The sequence below is a fragment of the Panthera tigris genome, chromosome B3, assembly GCF_018350195.1.
Source record: "Panthera tigris isolate Pti1 chromosome B3, P.tigris_Pti1_mat1.1, whole genome shotgun sequence".
NCBI classification, from domain to species: domain Eukaryota; kingdom Metazoa; phylum Chordata; class Mammalia; order Carnivora; family Felidae; genus Panthera; species Panthera tigris.
This window is the reverse complement of record NC_056665.1, coordinates 138,203,607-138,228,976: the sequence shown is the minus strand read 5'-3', so window position 1 is coordinate 138,228,976 and position 25,370 is coordinate 138,203,607. Positions and strand designations below refer to the sequence as shown.

At 48.2% G+C, this 25,370-nt stretch overlaps 1 protein-coding gene across 1 annotated transcript in view; it reads right to left on the bottom strand.

The window, feature by feature from the left end:
- The window catches only part of AK7 (adenylate kinase 7), a gene marked incomplete at its 5' end in the record, with an annotated part of 69,348 nt that overhangs the window by 4,867 nt on the left and 39,111 nt on the right, over window positions 1-25,370 (bottom strand). The window contains 9 exons of the mRNA XM_042989278.1: window positions 799-1,019; window positions 4,543-4,740; window positions 11,369-11,437; window positions 11,810-11,938; window positions 17,655-17,787; window positions 19,032-19,160; window positions 22,135-22,284; window positions 23,113-23,190; window positions 24,089-24,179. Coding sequence (XP_042845212.1) covers window positions 799-1,019; window positions 4,543-4,740; window positions 11,369-11,437; window positions 11,810-11,938; window positions 17,655-17,787; window positions 19,032-19,160; window positions 22,135-22,284; window positions 23,113-23,190; window positions 24,089-24,179 — 1,198 coding nt within the window. The remainder of the gene's footprint in view (window positions 1-798; window positions 1,020-4,542; window positions 4,741-11,368; window positions 11,438-11,809; window positions 11,939-17,654; window positions 17,788-19,031; window positions 19,161-22,134; window positions 22,285-23,112; window positions 23,191-24,088; window positions 24,180-25,370) is intronic.

Sequence of the window (25,370 nt, the reverse complement as noted above, 5' to 3'; positions counted from 1 at the left end):
CACACACACTCTCACACTCGCTCACACTCACACACACTCACATGTATACTCGCTCACACGCTCACACATACTCGCTAACACTCACACCCTGTTACACACATACTTGCTCACACACACACACAGTCGCTCACAGACCCTCACACACACACCCTCACACCACCACTCACTCACACTCACTCTCACACTCCCTCACCCATTCACACACTCACGTACACACACATGCTTGCTCACACACCCACACTCACACACATACTCGCTCACACACACACACTTTCACACACACTCGCTCACACACACACTCGCTCACACTCACACACTCACACGTATACACGCTCACACACATACTCGCTAACACTCACACACCCGGTTACACACATACTTGCTCACACACACACACACAGTTGCTCACATACCCTCACACACACACCCTCACACCACCACTCACACTCACACTCCCTCACCCACATTCACACTCACGTACACACACATACTTGCTCACACACCCACACTCACACAATACACACTCGCTCACACTCACAGACACACACTCGTTCACATACCCTCACACACCCTCACACACACTCGCCCTCACACACACCCTCACAGCCCTACTCACTCTCACACTCCCTCACGCACACCCTCACACACATTCACACGCACACACTTGCCCTTACACACTCACGCGCGCGCACTCACCCACACACACGCACTCACACTCACACATTCACACGCACGCGCACTCGCCCTCGCGCACCCGCTCGCACGCTCACGCACTCAGCCACACTCAGCCACACTCACCCACTCCTCCCAGCGTGCCATCTTCTCTGCCGTCTCCGCCGCCTCCCTGCGCTCACGCTCCGCTTGCTCCCGAGCCTCCCGGGCCAGCCGCTCCTCCGCGGCCTTCCGCTCCGCTGCCGCCTTTTCTTCGTCCGTCAGGCCGTAGTTTCGAGGCCCCCCGATCTCTTTGACCAGCTGCTTGATGGCAAGTCTGTTCTGCGGGTCCTCGAGTTTTCCCACATCTGGAGACACCGGGAGAGAGGAAGGTCGGCGCCCACTTCCGTTCCGGGGCCCGCCCGCACCGCGTTCCCGAGACGCTGTTCGGGAAAATTCCTCGTTGCCCCAAGCGTGCGATGGCGGCCGGCCTGAAGGGCCGCGCCGGGCTTTTCCTCCCGGGGCCGGCACCGGCCGGAACCGGAATGTCCAGTCTCGCTGGTAAGTAGCGGCGTGGGGTCCGGGAGCCCCGGGGGGGGGGGGGGGGGGGGGGGGGGGGGGGAAGGGGGGAGGGGCCCGCTCTGAGTTCCGACCGCCCGGAGTTGGGGGCGGGAGAGGCAGGACCGGACTTCTCCAGAAAGGGTTCCCCGGAAGCTTCCGGGCAGAGACCGGGACGCCGCGGGGTCCCCCCCGGAAGGCAGCCCCGCGCTTGCTGGCAGCCGGGCAGGCTTCTCCGCGTTCCCTCTGTGTTCTGCTTCGGAGAACCAAGGGTTCTGGGATACAGTTTTCAATTCATAAGAAAAACGAACCATTTCAGTGAGCCCACCCGAATAGGGAGAAGCGCAAAGTCCAGAACGTCTGACTACTGTTAATCTCAAGACCGGAAAGAAAAAAAAGAAAAAAAAAAAAAAAAAAGCAGCCGCAGCAGCTTTTGGTAAAAGAGGAGTTCCTCCACAAAGTCCCCGAATAGTAACAAGTTCTATACCCGTCTCTTGGGTTTGCCTGGAAGGTACCTGCGTAGGGGGGTGTGCGGCGGACGATTTGGGGCCTGAGCGCCCGCAGGCCTTCCCAGGGCTGAGGACCTTCCTCTCACCCTGGCCCCAGGCACGACCACTGCTGCGCCCCCCTCTCTCGGTTCAGGCAGTATGACCTTGACGCAGACTAGAGGCGCTGCCCTGTGCGGCACGGGAGCCGAAGAACGGGGCCCAATGTATCAGTTGGCGGAAGCAAGCCCCGCCCCCCAACACACAACAATCAAAACCAAAATAAAACCAAACTCCTGTATTCCACGTGTGGCCTGAGCGCTGACATTTAAAAGTGTTTGTCCCCGGGGTGCCCGGGAGGCTCAGTCGGTTAAGTGTCCGCTTGCGGCTCGGGTTCTGATCTCAGGGTTCGTGAGTTCGAGCCCTGCGGCCCTGAAGCCCTGCTTCGGTCCTTTGGCCCCCTCTCTTTGCCCCTCCCCCCCTCAAAAATAAGTAAACATTTTTAAAAAGAGTATTTCTCCCAGATTTCTCGAACAGAGTAATTGCAACTTGACGCACTTGAAAGTGCTCTGAAACACTTAAAAAAAAAAAAAATGCTTATTTATTTATTTTGGGGCGGAGGGGGGGCAGAGAGAGAGGGAGAGAGAGAGAAAATCCCAAGCAGGCTCCACACTATCAGCACAAGCCTGATGTGGGGCTCGAACTCACAAACTGTGAGATCATGACCTGAGCCCAAATCCAGTCGGATGCTTAACCCACGGAGCCACCCAGGCGCCCCTGAAACACTTTTGAAGAGGCTGACTTTTGGAGACCAGTGCTGCGAAAGCAGTACTTCTGCCCTGACCCTGGACCAGGGGAACTTGGGGGGGGGGGGGGGCACCTGCCCAAACCGGGACCTTGGATTTGCCCTTCTAGGGCTGTGGAGCTAGCCTGGAAAGTCTAGCTCCCAGTGTAATGCGGAAACTCCCAGGCTGCGGGGCAGCCGCAGCTCACCCCCGGGGGGCGAGGGAGGAGACATTCTGGTCCAAAGAGCCAGAGAGAAAGAGACTCCAAGGGAGAAGAGGAGTCCAGAGGTGCAGAGAGAGAACGCAGGTGTCGGCCCCCTTCTGGATCCTTCTGAGGCCGGTCTGCATTCCTGACCCGGACACCCTCCCCCACACCCATCCCTAAGATCCATTCCTCCCTTTGCTTTGACGTCATCTCCTGCGGGTCAGGGTGGGGACCAGGCCAAATGTGTGGGCACAGAATGAGACAGCAACGCAGTGACCCGCTCGTCCATTCCTCCCACTCGTTTGTTTCTCAACATTTCTCCCCCCCCCCCCCACCCCACCCCAGGCTCTCCAGAGTTTTCTGTAAATAACTTTTCGAGCTTTACTGAAAAGATGACAATCACTGTTTAGGTTTTTGAAACGTGCCCACTGCTCCTTCCTGGTTCTCCAACCAAACAGGGTAAACTCTTTTCCACATCAGTAGGTTCAAACCCTGGGCTTTTACATGTAAAACATGTCTCCAGTATATACAGACACATCCAGGTGAGAACAAAACCCCATCACTTCCGCGGGTGCAGAACAGATTTTGCAGCTTTATAAACTGTGCTCTCTTTTCATGGCTTCACAGCACATTATTTTTTGCCTTCGTATTGGTGGTAATAACAAAATTAGTGGCCGCTTGGTGAACTTTCGGGCACACCGGGCACTTCCTGTCTCTTATCTGTCTGTGTGTAACAACTCTATGAGCCACGGATCAGCTCTCTGTTTCACAGGTGAGTAAACGGAAGCAGAGCCAGACCTGATAATCAGCTCTCCTGTCTCATGCTGACATCGTTCCTTAGCTCTATACCGCCCCGTACAGCAGGGTCCACGTGCTGTCCCATTGGGCTCCTGGGGGTGAAGAGAGGCCCTGAGAGACTGACCCCCGCGGTCAGCCTGGCCACCAAGCTGCCACCAGGCTAGGGGTTTCTCACCAAACCCAGGGGCAGAAGAAATGTCAACATCCAGGCAACCAGACAGGAAGGTCAGGGGTTCAGCAAGCCAAGGGCAGTAGAAACACCTATGACAGCAGGGATTTGGAGCCAGAAACGAAGATGATGATGGTGATGATGATGAGGTGGATGGCAGGTCCTAGTTAACGGCATGCCTGCGGTGCTATGGGGACAAAACGCTGCCCCAAGGAAGAAGATGGCCCAGAGCAGCCGGCAGCAAATACACATACCTTTGAAGTGTCCTTTAAGTGTTTGTTTATTTATTTTGAGAGAGAGACAGAGTGTGTGCCGTGTGAAGGAGGGGAGTGGGCAGAGAGAGAGAGGGAAAGAGAGAATCCCAAGGAGGCTCCCCACTGTGAGCACAGAGCCCGACACGGGGCTCCAACTCTTGGACTGTGAGATCATGACCTGAGCCGAAAGCAAGAGTCAGATGCTTAAGTAACCGAGGCACCTGCGGTGAGAGCACAGAGCCTGCTTGGGATTCTCTCCCTCCCTCTCTGCTCCTTCCCTGCTCACGCATGCGCAAGCTCGCTCGCGCTCTCTCTCGCTCTCTCTCTCTCAAAGTAAATAAATAAATAAAAACATTACAAAAATGTTTTTTAGTTTTAAAAAGTGCCGATTCGGTATTCGATTTCATAATATATCCACGTGTTTTCATATAACACCTCCCTCTCCTGACCAAATCCACGAGCGTAAGACTCCCCAGGAGGATGGTCCTGTTTATCCTGTGACTTCCCGGCCCAGGGACATAGCGATGCTCCCCTGTCCTCCCACGGCCCCATGAGAGACAGGCACCGGGGTTGCCAGGGGTCCTGACCCTTGGTGGTGGTTCTCCGTGTTCCCATTCGTCTGGAGCCCACGTCATACCGATGTGGATCGGGTGGATCTCAATTTCATCAAAGTAGTTGAAGACGGTCTCGTCTTCCGTATTGATGTTGCGGTAGCTGCCCAGAGACCGGAGGAAGCGGTCCTGGCTGTAGTGGGTCCCCGCCACGACGCTCTCGGGAAGGTTCATCACCCGCTCTTTCAGGAACTCATCTGACGCGCCCAGCGCACAAACGAATTCTGGGGAGACAAGGAGCCTCCTGAGTCAACCCAAGGACGAAAGGGCTGAGTGGAGGGCACTGGAGGCTGAGCCAACGCCTCACCGTGGTGTCCGGTGACCAGCCTGGACCGCTTGACAAGACTGGCCTTCTCGCCGCCTCTCTCGAGGACAAATAGTTACAAATCACTGGCATTTCCAGAGACCACCCTACGAGGCCCAACCAGCTGGTCTTTTGTGAGAGCTGTTATTTTCCTATTTCCCCCCCTTCTCCCTTCTTCTTTCTTTCCTTCCTTCTCCTTTTAATAAAAGCAGCCGAAATTGGAAACAGAAAATCTCTAATAATAAATAATAGCAAATCTGATAGCAAAGAGCAGCAAATCTAATCATGGGCTAAAAACAAAACCGATGACTAAAAGCAGCAGAATTGGAATGAGCGCATCTCTGATGACCCTGAGACATCGTTAGGCTCCCAGCCGCCCCCCTGCCCCCTGCCTCTTTCCCAGCAAGGGCATCACGGGCTCCCAAAGAGGCTAAGCAGCTGACTGAAATGATGGCCAATTTAGCAAATTAATAAAAATGTGGACACCCCTTGGGATTTTATTTTTTATTTTTTAAAGTGTATTTATTTATTTTGAGAGAGAGTGAGTGAGAGCAGGGGAGGGACAGAGAGAGATTGACAGAGAGAATCTCAGGCTGACTCTACACTGTCGGTGTGGAGCTGGACCCCGGGCTCGAACTCCAGAACAGCGAGGTCGTGACCTGAGCCAAAATTAAGAGTCTCAGATGCTCAACAGTCTGAGCCACCAAGGCGCCCTGCTTTGGGACTTTAATTTCCCAAGGATGCAGTTCTTTTCTCAATGCGATCGGCTGGGAAACAATTGGGTCCACTACAACACGGTGCTCATCTCATGTTTGAGTTATATTAATGATGGGGATCATTTCGCCCCCCTGGGATTTTCTTTTAAACTATGAAAACAGCTGTTCCTCCAGCTCCTAGTATAAGTTCAGTAGATATTTGTTGAGTGAATGAATGATTAAAATGCATATCAGTGAAATGGACTTTCTAGGTGAGTTACTGTTCTCAGATGTTCTCAACGCGGTCAGAGCCCACAGGTGCCCAGATCATTAGCCAGGTGCATTGCCAACAACTCGCTCCCTGTAAGAGCCTGGCAAAGCCTGGAAATGGTTAAATTTGCATTCTAAACTTGTATTGCCGCCCTGTGGGCCAAATCCGGCCCATCACCTGATTTTGTAGTGAAAGTTTTATTGGAACTTTTAAAAATTAATTAACTAAGTGACTCATTGTATTGGTTTGCCGCGTAACCATGCCACTGGCACCTAACTGCATTCTGATCAGGCTTCCCGAGCGAGAGCAAGGTAAGTGTGCTCAGCAGCGGGGCAGCGGAACCCCTTTGAACATCGTCCGCTTCGTGCGTTAACAGTGAAAAGAAAGGCTGAGGTCTGAGACTGCCTCGATTCTGACCGGTTCTAATTTAGCTCAGGTGCTCATCTTTGATCATTTGATTTACATTAGTGGCTATATGTTAAAAGAGGTGGCACCTGGGTGGCTCAGTCGGTTAAGCGTCCGATTCTTGGTTTCGGCTTATGTCATGATCTCACACAGTTCGTGAGATCGAACCCCACACCGGGGTCTGTGCTGACAGTGCGGAGTCTGCTTGGGATTCTCTCTCTCCCTCTCTAAATAAACAAACAAACAAACAAACAAACTTAAAAATATATTGAAAGAAAGGAGAGGAGACAGTTGGACCTCCAAATGCTGGTATAGTACTTAAATCAAAAGTACGTCAATGAATTCACTGGAGATTGAATCTTGTTAAGCTCCATACGTTAGGCATCTAGATGAAAGGTTAATAATTCTGTTAGTAATGTAACAATCTTTAAATATGATGCTGTATCTTTTTTCCCAGTGACCGGGAAAAGGAAGATTCCAGTTAATCAAATACCATGAACAGTGAGTGATACACTTGACTACAAACTTTCAAAGAATTTTAGTGTGATGAAATATATTTCCCACAAGATGATTTTTTTTTTTTTTTTTAGTGAACTCTACACCCAAACTAGGGCTTGAACTCACAACCCTGAGTCACATACATGCTCTACTGACTTCACCAGGCAGGCGCCCCCAGATGATATTTTTTAAAGTCCTTTCTCTTGTGATGAGTCAGATAGAACTTCAGGATTTTGCAGTGTCTTGAGATAACTATTCAGAACTTCTGCTGTCCTTGTACTGGCTTCACTGTGGATAGCAAGTAATCGATTTCTGCTTGCTTAAGATTGTACTAACAATGGGAATGCAAGCTGTTGCAGCCACTCTGGAAAACAGTTTGGAGGTTCCTCAAAAAACTAAAAATAGAACTACCCTACGACCCAGCAATGGCACTACTAGGCATTTATCCAAGGGACACAGGTGTGCTGTTTCAAAGGGACACATGCACCCCCATGTTTTTAGCAGCACTATCAACAATAGCCAAAGTATGGAAAGAGCCCAAATGTCCATCGATGGATGAATGGATAAAGATGTGGTGTATACACACACACACACACACACACACACACACACACAATGGAGTATTACTCGGCCATCAAAAAGAATGAAATCTTGCCATTTGCAACTACATGGATGGAACTGGAGGGTATTATACTAAGTGAAATTAGTCAGAGAAAGACAAATATCATATGACTTCACTCATATGAGGACTTTAAGAGACAAAACCGATGAACATGAGGGAAGGGAAACAAAAATAATATAAAAACAGGGAGGGGGACAAAACAAGAGACTCATAAATATGGAGAACAAATTGGGGGTTACGGGAGGGGTGGTGGGAGGGGGGATGGGCTAAATGGGTAAGGGGCACTAAGGAATCTACTCCTGAAATCGTTGCACTAGATGCTAACTAATTTGGATGTAAATTTTAAAAAAATAAAATGAAACAAGTTAAAATTTTTAAAAAGAAAAAAAAAGATTGTACTAACAAGGAGGTTACTGTGTTTGGTTATCTTGAGTCATATGAAAACCTGTATTTAAAAAAAAAATTTCCAGGGGCACCTGGGTGGCTCAGCTGGTCAAGCTCTGACTCGATCTCAGCTCAGGTCATAATCTTGTGGTTTATGAGTTCAAGCCCCAGGTCGGGCTCCCCACTGTCAACCTGCTTGGGAATCTCTCTCTGCCCCTCCCCAACTCATGCTCTTGCTCCCAAAATAAACATACATTTTAAAAAAAGATAAAAAACAAAAACATGTTTCTATATTTCTCAAGCAGATGCAACTTTAAACGTGTCTCCTTCAATGAGGAGATCTGAAAAGATCTGCCCGCAGCAGCTGTAAAGTGCAATGATTTACCAAGGAGAGAGAATACCACATTTGACTGGATCACGACAGGTTCAAATGTTTTATCGCCCAAATCAGGCACGGAGACTTGTATTTATCATGTTTGTTGTTTTCTGCATCTAATGATGTTTTGACATCTCAGGGAGGCCTTACCGACCTGGAGAGAGACAGCCTCTTTCAGGGATGGCTAATTCCTAAAGACAGTCAACCGCTTGCTTGGGAGCATGCCGCCATATACATATACGTGACCACAGCCTTTTTATAACTTTCGCACACCGAGCCAATATTCCCCTTGCCTTAATTCATCCCACAGCCAGGTACCAGGCCACTAGGGAGCAAAACCCATTGGAATTGGCTCAAACTAGCCAATCCTCTAAAAGCAGCTGTTTGCCTGACCCTGCCTCGCCCTTTCCCATGTAAACCCCAATTGAGGCTGTGGCCTAGACATCCCCCTCGCTCCTTCCTGCCTCCTGACCAAGCCTGGTGCTTCCCCATGCGACCCAGCGTGGTGAGGCACACCCCCTGCTCTGGGTACTCTTCTTTCGATGGCATTAACCTCTCGTGTCCTCACTCAACCACCTCCCTGCATTAAAATCCCCTAGATACAAATGACACAATTTCCAGAAAGATGGTTTACTAAGAACAGACTAAACATTCCAAATAGATTACATGTTTGACGCATTTGGACTACGTCCAGCAGAGAGAGGGCAGCCCAGTGGTGCATGGTTAAGACTCTTTCACCGGGGGCGCCTGGGTGGCTCAGTCGGTTAAGTGTCCGACTTCAGCTCAGGTCATGATCTCACGGTTCATGAGTTCGAGCCCCGTGTCGGGCTCGGTGCTGACAGCTCAGAGCTTGGAGCCTGCTTCCGATTCTGTGTCTCCCTCTCTCTCTGCCCCTCCCTTGCTCACACTCTGTCTCTCTCTCTTTCTCTCAAAAATAAATAAAACATTGGGGTACCTGGGTGGCTCAGTGGGTTAAGCATCCGACTTCAGCTTAGCTCAAGTTCTCGCGGTTTATGGGTTTGAGCCCTGCATTGGGGCTCTGTGCTGACAGCTCAGAGCCTGGAGCCTGCTTCGGATTCCGTGTCTCCCTCTCTCCCTGCCCCTCCCCTGCTCATGCTCTCTCTCTCTCAAAAATAAATAAACGTTAATAAAAATTTTAAATAAATAAATAAAACATTTAAAAAAAGAGTAGCTTTAAAAAAAAATGAATCTTTCACTGTTTCATGTCTATGATTGCATTTCCTGGAGGGGTTTCATTAAATCTGTCTTTTGAAGGCAGTGGGTGAGAAAACAGAGTTTGAATTTAAGCCATTCCGTTGACCAGTGAAGTGCTCTTGGGTGAGTCTCTGGGTTTTAGCTTCTGGTTCAGGTGAACACGGGAGGAATTCCAGCCTGGCAGGATTGTGCAAAGGTTCAACGGGCTCCCATCTTGTACGGGGCCCAAGCACATGACGAATGGCTCGTTGCACTGCCCAAGAGAGAACGTGAGGATTTACAATGGGGTGTGCAATGAATAAATATTGCCCAGAAGTGGGGCTCCTGGGTGGCTTAGTCGGTTTAGCCTCAGACTTCGGCTCAGCTTATGATATCGCAGTCTGTAAATTCGAGCCCCGCATCGGGCTCTGTGCTGACAGCTCAGAGCCTGGAGCCTGTTTCCGATTCTGTGTCTCCCTCTCCCCCTGCCCCTCCCCTGCTCGTGCTCTATTTCTCTCTGTCTCTCAAAAATAAGTAAAACATTAAAAAATAATAATAATAATAAAAAATATTGCCCAGAAGTGATAAACTCCCATAAACTAGACAGATGTGGTTATTTAATCGATTTTACTTTTTAACTTTTCTGATCGGGAGACCCACATTCATGGAAAATCCCAGACCACCCACCCCTTTGGCCTTGCGGATTCCTGCCCCAGGTTTCAGGGCCCTTGGGGAAATGGTGAACACCCAGCCCTGAGGACAACTGCATTCTGGTGGCCCTAGTGGTTCCAGAAGCTTCATCGCATGCAAACTGTGCCTGGACCTAGAGGAGAGGGTTACAGCCACAAACTGACTCCCGTGGGGGCTTTGACACAAGTGAGCAGGGCTCCTTGAGTTCCAGCCTCGGGCCCAGTTGCTGAAAATAGCTGTTCTTGTGGTTACCACATGACCTAAAATTATTTCCTATGATGACACTGCATGCAAATTGATTAAAAATAACAAGTTTAAAAGTTCAGGGCAAGGTCCCGAGAAAGGCCTGCTGGGTACTCAACAAATCTTTTTTTTTTTTTTCGTGGAATAAGTTGTTTACGCTTTACTTCCAAGAGTACATCGTGAAACTTCTGTGCCAATGTGTGAACAGTGAACTGAAAAGCTCTGTGCCTTCCCCAGGCTCAGTTCTGGATTTGGAAAAGACAGGAAAGATGACGGCACGGCTGGCACCTAGGAGGGTAGGAAGGGTCCAGTCCCTGGGGGTCTTGCCAGCTGACTCAGAAGTCAAGGCATCAGTGGACTGGCCACCTTGGGCTTTGTTCCCAGAGGGAGCAGCAGACAAACATTCTCAAAGGGACTTCTGTCCATTTCAGAACTCGATAGTCCCTTTTTTTTTCATTTGAGAGAGAGAAAAAGAGCACAAGTGGGAGAGAGGGGCAGAGGGACAGAGAGAGAGAGAAAGAGAGAGAGGGGGAGAATCCCAAGCCGGTTCCACATTCGGCACAGAGCCCAACAAGGGGCTTGATCCCAGAACCTTGGGATCATGACCTGAACCTAAATCAAGAGTCAGACGCTCAACCGACCGAGCCCCCCAGGTGCACCATCAGAACTTGATTTTCCTGATGTCTGCCTCCCATACAGTCTCTAGTTTGAGAGTTTAAGTGTATCATTTTACCTTTTATCCTGAAAAGAAAGAAAGAAAGAAAGAAAGAAAGAAAGAAACAAACAAACAAACAAACAAACAAGAGAGAGACATAGAGAGATCTGCTTTATTAACATCAAAAAGATGGTTTGGGTACAAAAGAGATCTTGAATGGCATTCCTTTAAATATGACCTTGGAGAATTGTTTTAAACTTACCAGGGGGTGCCTGGGTGGCTCATTCGGTTGAGCATCTGACTTCTGCTCAGGTCATAATCTTGTGGTTCATGAATTTGACCCCTGTGTCGAGCTCTGTGCTGACAGCTCAGAGCCTGGAGCCTGTTTCGGATTCTGTTGTCTCCCTCTTTCTCTGCCCCTCCCCCACTTGCACTCCGTGTGTGTCTCTCTCTCTCAAAAATAAATAAACATTTAAAAAATTTTTAATAATTAATAAATAAATAAATAAACTTACCAGGTATGATTAATTTATCAAAGGGCAACATTTTGCCTCTGACTTCTTCTTCTTCCTCCTCATCTTCTTCTAATAAAACAAAATATACATTGTTGTGTTTATTACATATTACTACTATGGACAGCTTGGCAAGAAAATTAAAAATATTTTAACTAGAAGTCACTAATGAAAACTAACCATAAATAGAAAAGTGTGTATTTTAGACATAGTCTGTCTGAATTTTAAATTTTAACGAAGCGACTATTATTATGATATGTTGCAACTTACCTGAATATAAACACTCAAAATAAATGAAGGAGGGGCACCTGGCTGGCTCAGTCTGCAGTGCACGTGGCTCTTGATCTCAGGGTCGTGAGTTCGAGCCCCACATTAGGGGTAGAGTTTATATAAAGTAAGAAAGAAAAGCTTTGAAAAAAAGATACAGGGAATATTCAAACTTACGATTGAATAGGTCTTTAGCTTGATCATAGGTCTCCGGGAACCCATCCAAAATATAACCTTGATTCCTGCAAGGCATAGATTTCAACTTTTCTTTGACAAATCGAATTACATATTGATCTTCTAGTCGGCCTGGTAAAAAGAAAAAAAATATTACTAGGGGAGTCACATTCTACATGGGGGTTACATTCCAAAGTCATCTCACAAACTGTTGTATAGGGGACGCCTGGGTGGCTCGGTCAGTTAAGCAATGGACTCTTGATTTCGGCTCAGGTCATGATCTCATGTTCATGAGTTCGAGCCCCATGTCAGGCTCCGAGCCTGCTTGGGATTCTCTCTCTCTCTCCCTGCCTCTCCCCTGCTCGTATTCTCTGTCTCTCTCAAGATAAATAAACTTAAAAAAAATTGTTGTGTAGTCAAAGTTCCCTTACAGGTAAAAATAGGTGGTTTTGTATTTTCAACATGATGTGCATTTTAACGCACAATAAAATAGGAGAACCCAATGAGCTTGGCTGCAATAAAGAACAGAAGCAAAGGCTACGTCTGCATTTCCCAAATGTTCTTCCGCAGCGACGGCGTGTGGGTGAAGCTGAAGGAGAAGTGGAGACATCCAGAGTGCTCCCACTTGCCAGCAGGGTTCCCTCAATTCTGTTTTGATATTATTCCTTAATACATAGCCTTATAGCCTTGATACATAGTAATAAAGGTTTCTGTTGTGAGATTTAAGTGAGATAGTATCCACGTGTGCTGTTGACACATGACTTATTAATAACAGGTGATCGGTAAATATCTGCTGCACTGGAATAAACATCAAGCTTGGGCTCCTGGCTGGCTCAGTTGGTAGAGAGTGCGACTCTTGATCTTGGGGTTGTGAGTTCGAGCCCCACGTTGGGCGTAGAGATTACTTTAAAAATAAATAAATAAAAATCAAAATCAAGTTTGATCTGACTCTTAAAGGCATTATTCTCTTTAAATCTGCAGGATTTAGGAAAGGAAAGAACGCCCTCCCCACCCATCTCTCCAATTGGCATTCCTGACCTTGGCCCCGCTGAACAATTCCCTCTCAAGCCTTGGATGCTGGGTTCCTACGATTGTGATTGCGTGGCGTAGCTGTCCAATAGTTAAAGGACAATTTGATGCAGCTTTACTGCAATATTCGTTTATTATTCTGTTGTTAATTATAGAACAGCTACCATTTCTGAGACATGGCCCTGCCCTTACATTGCTTAATGTATGCATTTCAGTACCGTGAGTTTGGCAAGTTTGAGTCCTTGATCTCCAAAGCTCTTTCTCCCATACTCTTAGTTTATCAGTGGGTCTACAATACAAAATAGTTTTTGGTCTCTGTTAATCACTGTATTAATGACAGTGAAATGATGTAATTAAGACACCCCTTCTTTCTTCTGCCTTTCATCGCCGCACGACTCATTAGGCAGTAACTGATTCAAAACTAATTGGGTCTCCCAGAAATTTCAGTGTTAGGGCTGACACCAAAAAAAAAAAAAAAAAAAAAAAAAAATGAAAGGCGTTATTTTGCGTAATGAAATTCCTCGAAATGATTTGACATTATTTCCCAGTAAGGTTCACACTGGTGCAAAGAAATAAAGCCAAATAAAAAAATGTCGAGGGACTCAGCAAAATTCCAAGACGAGCTTTATCTGAGCGGTCTATTCCTGGTTTTCAAAGGCTTTGTTGCTCAGGCAGGGGCACATACATACCTCAGAAACCTGGCTACGGTCCCCTCCGTGCATGCCTGGGTTTACTTCAGGCAGTGAGCCTTGCCATTCATTTCTGTTTGTTTCAGAACCAGGAGTGTTCAGTATGCAAGAAGGGACCTCTCGCAGCAGTTTCTGATAATTGTGGAATGTGAGGACACAAAGGGCCAAGCCCCAGTGCCTCTCTCTAGAGAACTGTTACCTCCTAGAGATACACCCACGACCTTGGCAGTGTGGAGCTCCTTGTCAGAGGATTATCACTTCTGCTTTGAAAGGAATGAACACAGCCTACTGGACAGCCTTTAAAACACCACCTGCTTTTTTTTTTTTTTAATTGTAAGTATCTTTCACATTCACGTAATATTTAAAATGTTCGTATTAATCCATATTCATAACTACTAAAACACGGTTCAAAAATAGATAGCTGCATCCAGGGTTTTAAAGAATCCATGCAGGGGCCCATGGGTGGCTCAGTCGGTTAAGCATCTGACTTTGGCTCAGGTCATGACGGTTTGTGGGTTCGAGTCCCACATTGGGCTCTTTGCTGTCAGCACAGAGACCACTTTGGATCCTCTGTCTCTCTCTCTGCCCCCCCCGCCCCCAACTTGTGCTCACTCTCTCTCTCTTTCTCAAAAATAAATGTTAAAAAAAAAATAATCCAGGGGCGCCTGGGTGGCTCAGTCGGTTAAGCGTCCGACTTCAGCTCAGGTCATGATCTCGCGGTCTGTGATTTCGAGCCCCGCGTCGGGCTCTGTGCTGACTGCTCGGAGCCTGGAGCCTGCTTCAGATTCTGTGTCTCCCTCTCTCTCTGACCCTCCCCCGTTCATGCTCTGTCTCTCTCTGTCTCAAAAATAAATAAACGTTAAAAAAAAAAAAATCCATGCACGGGATAGACACTAGGAAGTTGACACATTTACATACATCCTTTCCACCCCACCCCGCCCCCAATATTTATTTTCAAACTCACAGAAAAGTTGAAAGACTAGTCCAGTGATCACCCGGAATCCCACCAACTAGATTCAATAGTCCCACAATGCTTTTGAAATACCCAAAGCAAGCACTAAGAATCTGTAGCCAGTGCATTCTGGTTTAACTAAGCCCCTATTCTGGCTGCACCATCAGGGGCCAACTGGAGTGGAATTAGCAGGACACAGAGGTGACCACTGCAGGACTGTGAAATTTGCCTCACGGGAATCGTTAGAATCACATAATAACGAATTAGGTCATGTAAGGGAAGAGTCAGCTAACCTCTGTGCCCTTGCTCGTGCTGGGAAATTTCTATGTAGGTCTGTGCAATGAGCTCAAAGGTCTTGTTTTGTCCAAACATAATCAAGGTCCATGTCCTAGTTTCAGCTAAATATGAATAGGAAGGATTCGGGGACACACTTCAGGAAGGGAAAAAAACGAACAAACAAACAAACACCAAAAACACCTTCCTAAGGTCAAAGAGGATTGAATGAACTATTCCAGTCTTGTAGGAAGTGAGTAGGTGGCTGGCTAAAGACCACGTCCTCTGCTCCCTTCCAGTGCCCCTCTACACAGAGGCCACTGACCCAGTTTGGCCTCTCTTGACATCTGGGGAAAGAACTGAGTCCCCGCCAAGGACAGGCCCTTGAGCAATGCACTGACTGTTCTCAGCTCCTCCCTGACATTCTTGCTGGGCGGGGTCTCCCCCCCGGGCATGAAGAGAACCCAGTCAGTACCTCCCCCCGTCCTGTTACACATTTTGGCTACGATTTTTGGGTTCTTGCAAAGACCAATTCGTAAGTCTCTGTCCGATACGTATTGTCTAGGGTCTGTCGCCTCCCGTCAGCCCGGATCCTCCCTCCCCTCCTGGGGTGGCGCTGTTCACTGCTCCCAGCGCCCTGCTCCGGCCTTACACCCCAGGCATACAGTGCATGTGCATGTGGTCACGTACCCCTGTAGATCCTTTAAAATCCCAGCCCTGCGCCCTCTAATGTGCCTTGCCAGATTTCCTTCCGCGGGTATCCTCACAACGGAACGTCTTAGTTCGGGTTGTTTCCTCTCTCCCAAGTGGTGGGCACCAGGATGTCGGTAAGTCTCTCTAACACCAGCATGTTGACTCCCAAGCGTCTCACCGGTGAGGAAGGGGCAGTGTTTTCTCTCAAAGTATCAAACTGGGCTCTCCGTGTACCTTCCTTCTCCTCCGGGACAGCCCTGGGATTCTAAATTCCATTTCCTCCCGGCCTGGCTGACACCAAAGCAGAAACCAACACACAGATAATCAGCTACCTGCGCTAAGCGGGCATCCAGTGTGTGTACATAAGACCACGTCCTCCACGCCTTAAAAAAAACAGACTTGAGTGGCCTGGGGGAAGGGGAGGAGGGAGAGGGGTACTCTGACTTCAGAGGAAGGTGTGGACGGACTAGAATCCTTGAAGATGAGTGTCTGGGGAGAGGACCCCCCTGCAGGGGCAAAAGGGGGTGCCGGAAGACCAGAGGTGGGGAGGCCAGTCAAGAGAGGTGCCCCAAGGGATGCAGTGGGCGGTCCTCAGTGGGAGGGTCTGGGAAGGGCAACCCTAGGAAGGAGCTGTCTGTCACCAGGGGCTGACGCCTCCGTCCTTCTTCCCTGCTTCCCAGCTGCCCGGCCCAACCCTGGGAGGATCAGACCAGCAAGATGAGAGCAGGAGGTAAGAGGAAAGAAGCCAAATGTGCTTGAGAGGTGGTGAGGGGAGAGACTCTGTTGGGTAAGCGCCCAATGGCCACACATTGGACTGGTCTATAAATGATGCCAGTAAAACCAGTCTGATGGAAGATCGTGACCATCAATGTACGAAAATGAAATGGTTCTGGTTTCCAGATAACTTCTACAGGTTGCTTTTCTGCCAAATAGCTGAGTCCCTTGGAGATGTCTACGCTCAAAACCCAGCTTACACTTATTTGATCAGGATGGGCTTCTTAAAGCATGAAAACACAGAAACTCTACCTATTTATTATCGAGGAGTTGCAATGGAACCAGCCTGAAACTCTGTCCAGGGGTGATGAAAGAATGAATCCAGAATTTGAGTTCAAAGTGACGGTTTACCATGATTGGCTTGTTCAGCAAATTGCTTAAGGTTACCAAGTGGGTAAGGATAGTTTTCCATGTATTTGTATTTCTTCCTGCATGAATTATGGCTCCACATTATTCATCCATTTTGTTCTATTAAAGAGTTAATGATTTTCTTATTGGCTTGCCTGAGCATTTTATATATTAAGGATATTAAGCCTTTATCATGTTAGTGGCAAATATACTTTCCTTGTTTGTCCTTTGCTTTTTTTTTTAAATGTTTATTTTTGAGAGAGTGAGTGCACAAGCAGGAGAGAGGCAGAAAGAGGAGACGGAGAATCCGAAGCAGGCTCCGCGCTGTTGGTGCAAAGCCCTATTTAGGGCTCGAACCCACGAACCCGAGATCATAACGTGAGCTGAAGTCGGATGCTCAACGGACTGAGCCACCCAGGTGCCCCTGTCCTTTGCCTTTTAATCATTTTTTTAAAGTTGTATTTATTTAATTAATCTCTACACCCAACGTGGGGCTCAAACTCACAACCCCGAGATCAAGAGTCACACACTTTTCCGAATCAGTTGGTCAGGTGCCCCTGTCCTTTGCCTTTTAATTAATGACTTTTGATGTTTATAAAATATTTATGACTATCCATTTGATCTCATCATCATCATCATCATCATCATCATCTTAGGTAGTTCTTTCCCATCCTGTGATCACAGAGTCACCAAAATGTTAATGGTGATTTTTGGGGCACCTGGGTGGCTTAGTTGGTTGGGCGTCCGACTTCGGCTCAGGTCACGGTCTCACCGCTCATGAGTTCAAGCCCTGCATCGGGCTCTGTGCTGATGGCTCAGAGCCCGGAGCCTGCTTGGGATTCTGTGTGTGTCTCTCTCTCTGCCCCTCCTCTGCTCATACTCTCTTTCTCTCAAAAATAAACAAACGTTAAAAAAAATATTTTAATGTTAATGGTTATTTTTCCCTCGGGGGGGGGGGTGGGTAATATTATGAATGAGATTTCTTTGTTGTCATGTTTTCCATACTCTGCTTTTAATAGCAAGCAGGCAGTCTTTTCTCACAAGGAAGCAAAACCTGTCACCACGAGCAGTGCCGTGCGGTGCGCGATACCTGCATTCTGCTCCATGCTTTCCTTGATGCCGTCCAAGAGCTCCTGAGCTTCATCCACGTTCTCTTCCTCCTCCTCCTCCTCTTCGCCTTCTTCCTCTTCCTCCTCTTCATCCTTAGTCGTGACGATCGTCTCCTATAGACCACAGGGATATTCGGGTCGGAGGACGCCCTCCACGGACCCGCTGCTCACAAACCATCTGGCAGGTGGTCCTGGAAAAGACTGGTGCCCAAGTAGGGACCACGCCCACCCACAGCCGTCGTGCAAGAAGTTGGGTGCGTGTGTCTACAGAGGGGGGTGAGAGCCTTGAGGTTTCTCTCACTCTGTTTTAGGAGAAGAATCTACTTCTGTGTTAACGCCAGAACCGCTTAAGAGTCAACACTTCCCTCCGTGTCAGGTTGTATCTTACTTTCAGGAAACACATTTCGTAGAAATCAAGACTTTTAGTAATCGTCTAAGGAGATATGTCATAGCATCAACCATTTCCAATAAAACGATGAAAAGCAGTTAGTTGGCAGTGGGGGAGGTGGGATAAACAGGCAGAGCACAGAGGATTTTTAGGGCACCAGTAAACACATGTCATTATATGTTTGTTCAGACTCACAGGGTGTGCAACACCGAGGGCAAACCCTAAAGTCAACAGTGGACATTGGGTAGTAATGAGGTGTTAACACAAGTTCATCAGCTGTGACTAATGGAATCACTCTGGTGGGGATGTTGGTAATGGGGAGGGGGAGGCTATACGTGTAAGAGGGAGGGGATATATGGAAAATCTAAGGGGCGCCTGATGGCTTAGTTGGTTGAGCATCCGACTCTTGATTTCGGCTCAGGTCATGATCCCAGGGTCGTGGGACTGAGCCCCGTGTCAGGCTCTGTGCTGAGTGTAGAGCCTGCTTAGGATTCTCTCTCTCTCTCTCTCTCTCTCTCTCCCCCTCCTTCCCTCTTTCTCCCCCTCCCCTAGTTATGCTCTCTCTCATAAAATAAATAAATAAACATGAAAAAAACTGCTCTAAGAAAATAGTCCTTTTTTTAAGAGCAGTTAATAAATAAATAGTCTGGTAATACTCTGGGAAACATACATCAAGAATAAGAAAACCTAAAGATGTTCTAGTCAACAGAGAAAATACAAGATATATTTTTAAGCAACAGCTGGCGACAGACTGAATTTCAAGGGCAACCCCATGAAAGAAGCTTCTATCTCACAGAGGGAAGTCCCGCGGGATTCTGTGCTTTCGTAACTGGGGCCAACAACAAAATCCAATTGAAATAACAAATCTCACCGTAGGATGCCACGTAAAATTAGTGGCTTCCTTATTACGAGATGAAGGGAAGCATTTGTAAGATAGGAAAATTCCCAGTGAAGTAGTTAGAAACGTTACCAGTCTTGCTATGGCTTCAGAAATGACATCCTTCAATTTAATGTGATGCAGTTTGTAGTGTTTAGACAAGGCTTCGGCGATACTAGATTTTCCCACAGCGGGGGGACCGAGAATGCAAATCTTGATCGGCTGAAAAAGGAGAATCAGGATCACACGGTGAGCTTTGGACGATCCGTGGCTAGACGGGAGTGGTTTTTTGGTTTTTAATTTGGGGGGGGGTGCCTTTTTTTGAACGTCTCTGGATCCTGCAGGCTAACTCTTCTCTGCCGAGACTCAAGAGTCACTTCCTCCGCTGCTGGCCTTATGGTCAGCGCCACATCATCCTGACAGCGCTGCTCTCCGATGGGAGTGGCCGTTCATGCTAATTCATTCAGCGGGTGTTTAGTGAGCAACTATTATGTGACCAACATGGGGGACACAGCGCTCCACAAAGATGTACTCAGGAACACCTCAAAATTATTAAAGAACAAAGTACTTGAGCGTCACAGGCTACCATATTACTCATTAAAGAGAACAAAGACTGGGGCGCCTGGGGGGAGGGGTTCAGTGGGTTAAATGTCTGCCTCTTGATTTCAGCTCAGGTCACGGTCTCATGGTTTGTGACTTCGAGCCCCACCTCGGGCTCTGTGCTGACAATGCGGAGCCTGCTTGGCCTTCTCTCTCTCTCCCTCTCCCAAAATAAATAAACTTTAATTTTTTTTTTAAAAAAGACAACAAAGAAAGAGAATTTCTGGTCTAATGTGCGGGTGCTTAGTTTATTGCCTCATGAGTCCTGTCTCTGGACTGGCTTGGTCTGTAAGTATCCTTTACTTTTTAACACAGTTAACTTATTCTAGTTTTTAAAAAATATGCTCATTTGGGGGAAAAAAAAAGCCTCACAATTTCTGCTGCTGAAACTTGCTCGAATATGCTACAGAAGCCGTGTGACATTCGTAACCAGTGAGTAAATGTTTATTTGCAACAGAAGTCAAAATATCAGCGGCAGTCGTTTCTTCCAAAATGGTCCAAACAACATTCGTGCAACCAAGGCTTCATATTTTGTGAGGCGATTAGTAACTAAAGTCAGGCTGATGGGGAGGATTTTCGGTGGCAGAGCGTCCGTGTGCTTAAAGGTTTTGTAATTGCAGCCACAAAATTGGCCACGGTTATTATACCATCATATTATGCGACGAGAAGGCAAGAAGGCCACGTCTGTTAGGACAGAGGTGGCAACCAAGATGGTGGGCCGCGGAGGGGCAGGGGTCCCAGGGAGCGACTCGAGCTGAGTCTTGCTGGGCAGGGCTGCTCCCCTGGGTGGGTCTGAGGTCTAGCTGTCAACTGAGCGTGTTGACGTGTCGCCCACCCGCCAGCGGCAGAGCTCCTGGGGAAGGCGCACCTCCTCCGGGTGAAAAACCGGAACGGCAGCTTATTCGTTTAATAATGAGACGTATGGCTGCCCCTGAACTCGGAACTCCAAGTACACATGTCTGGGGCATCTGCTCCCTCAAAGCAGACAGGCACGGAGGGCTGTTGATGAGCAGCGTTTGAAGCATGAAGAGTTAGGTGAATGAGCTATTTACTGGCGTCTGGTCCCGGGGGCTTGAGGCACCTGTCCGCAGCAGGGACAACTTTGCCTTGCGAAAGGGACTGGAATCGCGGGAGCCTTTGGCTTAAGACTCCACCTTTTGGGATGCCCCTGGCCTGCCACGGTCTACGCTGCCCTCGGTAGTTTCTTGCGCCACCCGGACCGACGCCCCCAGGGCCGGCTAGACGGTTCAAGTGTCAGATACGCTTGGTCCCTCTATCCCGTTGCGTCCAGTCTTGCCGATCGGGAACCATGTGATCTCTTCAAGGCGTCTTGTCCTACCTCTACTCTGACTGCATTGTTTTACCTTTGACCCAGAGAATGACACTAGTTTAACGATTTGAGCTGGGTTCTTGGGTGCCTCAGGATAGGCTCCCAGTACAGCCGCCGTGCGTGTCTCACATGCTTAACGGGATTGTCGTTTCTTTCGCTAAGACGCGCATCGTCTACTTACTCTTAACTGGGCATGCTTGTCAGGAGAAGGTGGTTCTGCGGACACAATGGGGATACCACTCTTGCTTTTATGGAGTGTTCCCACCCTCAGTGGTAACTATGGTTATGATGGCACCTGCTCCTCCTGGGCTACCCTACGGTTTTCAAAACACGTTCTCATGTATTACCCACTATCGTCATTGGGATGCTTCCCTGGCATAAATCCAAGGATCCGGGCAAGGGCTACATATACGCCCGATTTCGGGGAGGGTGGTGTGGAGATGCCACCGTTAGGCCATTCTAGCTAAGTCTGCATCCTAGCTAGTTTGAATCTCTGACTAGCTGTGTGACGTTGAAGAAATGCTTAAACTCTCTGAGCCTCAGTTTCCTCATCTCTAATGTGGAGATAAGAATATCTACCTTGAAGCTCTACCTGTGGTGATTAAAATGACCAGTGAACCCCCTGGCCAAAAGGAAGAGATCAAAGTAACAACTGGACTTCTTCCATTTTCCATTTCTCCTACAGTCTCCCGTAGGTAACCCAGGGCTGAAACAGACAAGCCAGGAAGCCCCTGCCATTTTTCTGTTTATAGGCAGTGCTGTGGCCATCAGTCTTGAGCTTGCTATCGTGTTCAATTTGTGTCAAGCGTAACAGTCATTAATCTAACTTTAAACTGTTTAATACTTAATTGACAAGAATTAATAGACACCTAGATTGTCAGACGTGGACAAGTCGGTCAAATTTGAAAAAGAGCTTGAATTTAGAAATTGGGACATCTGAGAAAGGAAATACTTTCACTGGTGTAATCATACCAAACATTTCATTTACTTCGCTCAAATTAGAAGTTGGAACAGGAAGGAGCTCCTGGATGGCTCAGTCGGTTAAGCGTTCAACTTCAGTTCAGGTCATGATCTAACAGTTCGTGGGTTTGAGCCCCGTGTCAGACTCTGTACTGACAGCTCAGAGCCTGGAACCTGCTTCAGATTCTGTGTCTCCCTCTCTCTCCGCCCCCTTCCCTGCTCATGCGCACTCTCTCTCTCTCTCAAAATCAAATAAACATTAAAAAAAAAAAAAAAGAGGTTGGAACAGGAAATTGTTATAGTTACCAATAATCCTCTACTTTGCTTGTACTCTTTGAGGATATTGCTGATATTTTCCACAAATCCCGTTTGGGCAAGCCATCGAATGTTAAAATTCTCCTTCACAAAAAGTGCTTCCATTCTCAGGTTGACCAGTAAATGATCAAGACACTCTTGCTACAGGATAAAGGAATATTAGAGATTAGTCCTTTTCTTTGCCTTTCATTTTGACAGTCATAACAGACCCAAATCACTGTTATCACAGGAAAAATATATACACATTCACAAAACCTGGATGTCCATCAATGGCGGCCCTCAGTGTGGACAGAGTGCCCTCTGTGGCCCTCTGTGGCACTTCTAAACTCTTCCCGTGTCTGCCCTCAGGGACAGGCAGCATCCCGGCAGCTCAAAGAAGTAGAGAGATACTGGAAGCCCCAGGAAAAGGTTTCTGTTTTTTTCCCCCCACCAATTGTAATTGGATCCATTCTTTGAACAGTGCAATCCCATGGCTCGAGATCCGAAAGAACAAATGTAGAGGAAAGCACTCCCTTTGACCCCCATCCCCACCCACCCAGCTCTGCTCCCCAGAGGCCACCAGAGATACCAGCCCCTTTGGAAACATTCTCGAATGTAGTGTTTTGATGCAATTTATTCCTAAAATGAATTATATCCTAGAGCAAGCTCCAAGGGCACACCGCTGACTAAGGATGTGTAGGTTTTTGTGGTGACGGGATCAGAAATCCCAGGTTCCTGTGTGAATTGCACAAAGAGACCAGAGCAAAAGGACAGTCGGCGTCTGTAAAGCATTTATGGATCAGATTTCTCAAATACATTTTCTGACCAGGACCTCTGGGGGTTTTTCGGAAAAGAAGAGAAAGGGAAGTTGCTTTGGGGTGCACTGTTTGGCTGTGCAGGAGGGGCGAAGGGGAACCGGAAGTCAGGCGTTCTGACTCCAAATCCCCCAAGAACCGATGCATTTTGGAAAAGACTCTCTTCAGTACTTACTGTTAAGTCCTTGGTTAGGAAAGCATTTTCTTTGGGGAGTCTCTGGATTTTCCCAGGGCCAGTATTTTTACTGATGCACTGTTAGAGAAAAACAGGGATATTATTTGGCTTGCCTATAAGATTTTGATATACAATTTCTTAAATGAATGTAAACATAAGTGAATATATATGTATATGTGTGTGTGTGTGTATATATATTTGTTTTTTTTTTTTTTTTTTTTGCAAAGCAGAGGGGAGTGCACTGAGGGTATTCATTGATTCATTTGTTAACAAGTATTCAAGTATTCAACGTTCACCACTACAGGCCAGGGACTGGAGACAGAGGTGAGTAAGGCCGGATCCCTGCTCTCAAGGGGCTCTCAGTCTGTGGGCGGCAGGGGGCGGGGGGGTGGCAAACATGTACACAGAAGATTATGCGGAAAGTCTGCAGTTGGAGGAGGGGATGCTGGGAAAAGAGGTGCCTGGCCAGTTGGGGGAGGTGGGAAGGAGGCAGGGAGGGTGCAGAGGAGGAGATCTGAGCTGAATGTTAAAGGCGAGCAGGGGATGGTTGGAGGAAGGCCACACTCACTGTGCTAGCTGGGCTCCAGGTTGACAAGCGGCCTGGCTTGGAGAGGGGAACCCCTCCCGGCCCCAGACCTAGGGCCTCTGGAAGCTGCCAGTAGGTTTGAGGAACCCGACCATGTCAGTACTTTGGGGCAAGTGTCCCCAGAAACATTTTAGGGACCCCGTGTGTGATTCGTGTGTGTCTTGTCCCCACAGTGGCCTCTCCTACTTTCTTCCGTGCAGACTGGAGAGAGGCCATCTTGATGGTAAATTTCCCAGCACACACACGGCAAACGCAGATAGTGACTCTGGTTTTAAGGCTCTTCCGTTTGGGGGGCCCCCAGTCTTGCCGGCGTACCCGATTCCATGGCTATACTTCAGGGGGTGAGACAATTTAAGAAATGCCGTCAAATATGGGATGACACAGCTGTACCTTGACCAAGTCTTCCAGGGTGTGAATGGACTCGTCCACAGCAACCAGGTAGTGAATCTTTGGCACGTGGTCTATTATGTTTTGAATCACTCTGCCGCCCACCAGGAGAAGCCATCGCCAGAGGGGAGAAAGCAAAAGAGATGTGGTCAAGTAGGGTTCACCGACCACTGCCGCCATGGGCCAGCCAGCAGCTCCCTCCATGGCTAACGTGGTCGGCTGGGGGCGGGGGGAGGGAGGGATGGCAGTCTCTACGGACGGGGAAGCGGGTAAAGTCCAGTGACACTTCCGGGGCTGAAGAGCCGCTGGGAAAGTAGAAAGGCCAGGAGTTGAGGGGCCATCCATCTGCCTCCAGATTCTCCCAGTGCGCAACAAAGGGCACCTGACGACCAGCAGGACTTCAGTTTGTGAAGTGTGCTCACCCAGGGGCTCCTGGGAGTCTCTCAAGTGCTCCGGAGAGGGGGTTTCACAAAGTCAGACACAGATTCAGAGAAGCCGTGGCTGTCTTTGGGGAACTGCGTGGCGCTAAGAGGCAGGGCAGGGGCTAAGATTTCCTGCCCTGGGTCAGTCACGATTGCCAACATCCGAGGGCCCGCCTCTGGGCGAAGACTGTGCCGTGGGCTTTCTGGGTGTTCCCTCCCTGACTTCTCACAAGTCTACCAGGCGGGTACCATTGCTATCCCCATCTTATTATTTTTTAACGTCTATTTGTTTTTGAGAGAGACAGAGTGCAAGCAAGGGAGGGGCAGAGAGAGAGGGAGACACAGAATCTGAAGCAGGGTCCACGCTTAGCGCAGAACCTGACTCAGGGCTCAATCTCACGACCCTGGGATCATAACCTGAGCCGAAATCAAGAGTCGGACACTCAACTGACTGGGCCACCCAGGCGCTCCGGTATTTTGTGTTCATAATGTAAAAGATTCTCTCACATCTTTAAAACCTAATAATGTAATAATGTAAAGTCTCTGCTGGAAAGAAGGGTACGTTTCAGCGTTTCCATGTCCAGTGTTACATGTTGGCTAGAATAGATCTAGGTTTTGCATGCAGTCTGGAGTTTATATAATTTGGAGGACGCTTCTTTAAGAAAAATAATAAAACTTAAATTTAGGACCTTGGAAGAGACCCACGTAGCGGTGGGGGTCTTGAAATCTAAGCTTCATGGTTTCCCAGTAAATTTGTAAACCCACCCGGGATTATGACTAATTGCCTAAATGACCACTGGAATCTAGAAGCCAGAGTCTCAGGGAAGGGCTGAAACTGCTCACTCCTGGCGGGGGGGTGGGGG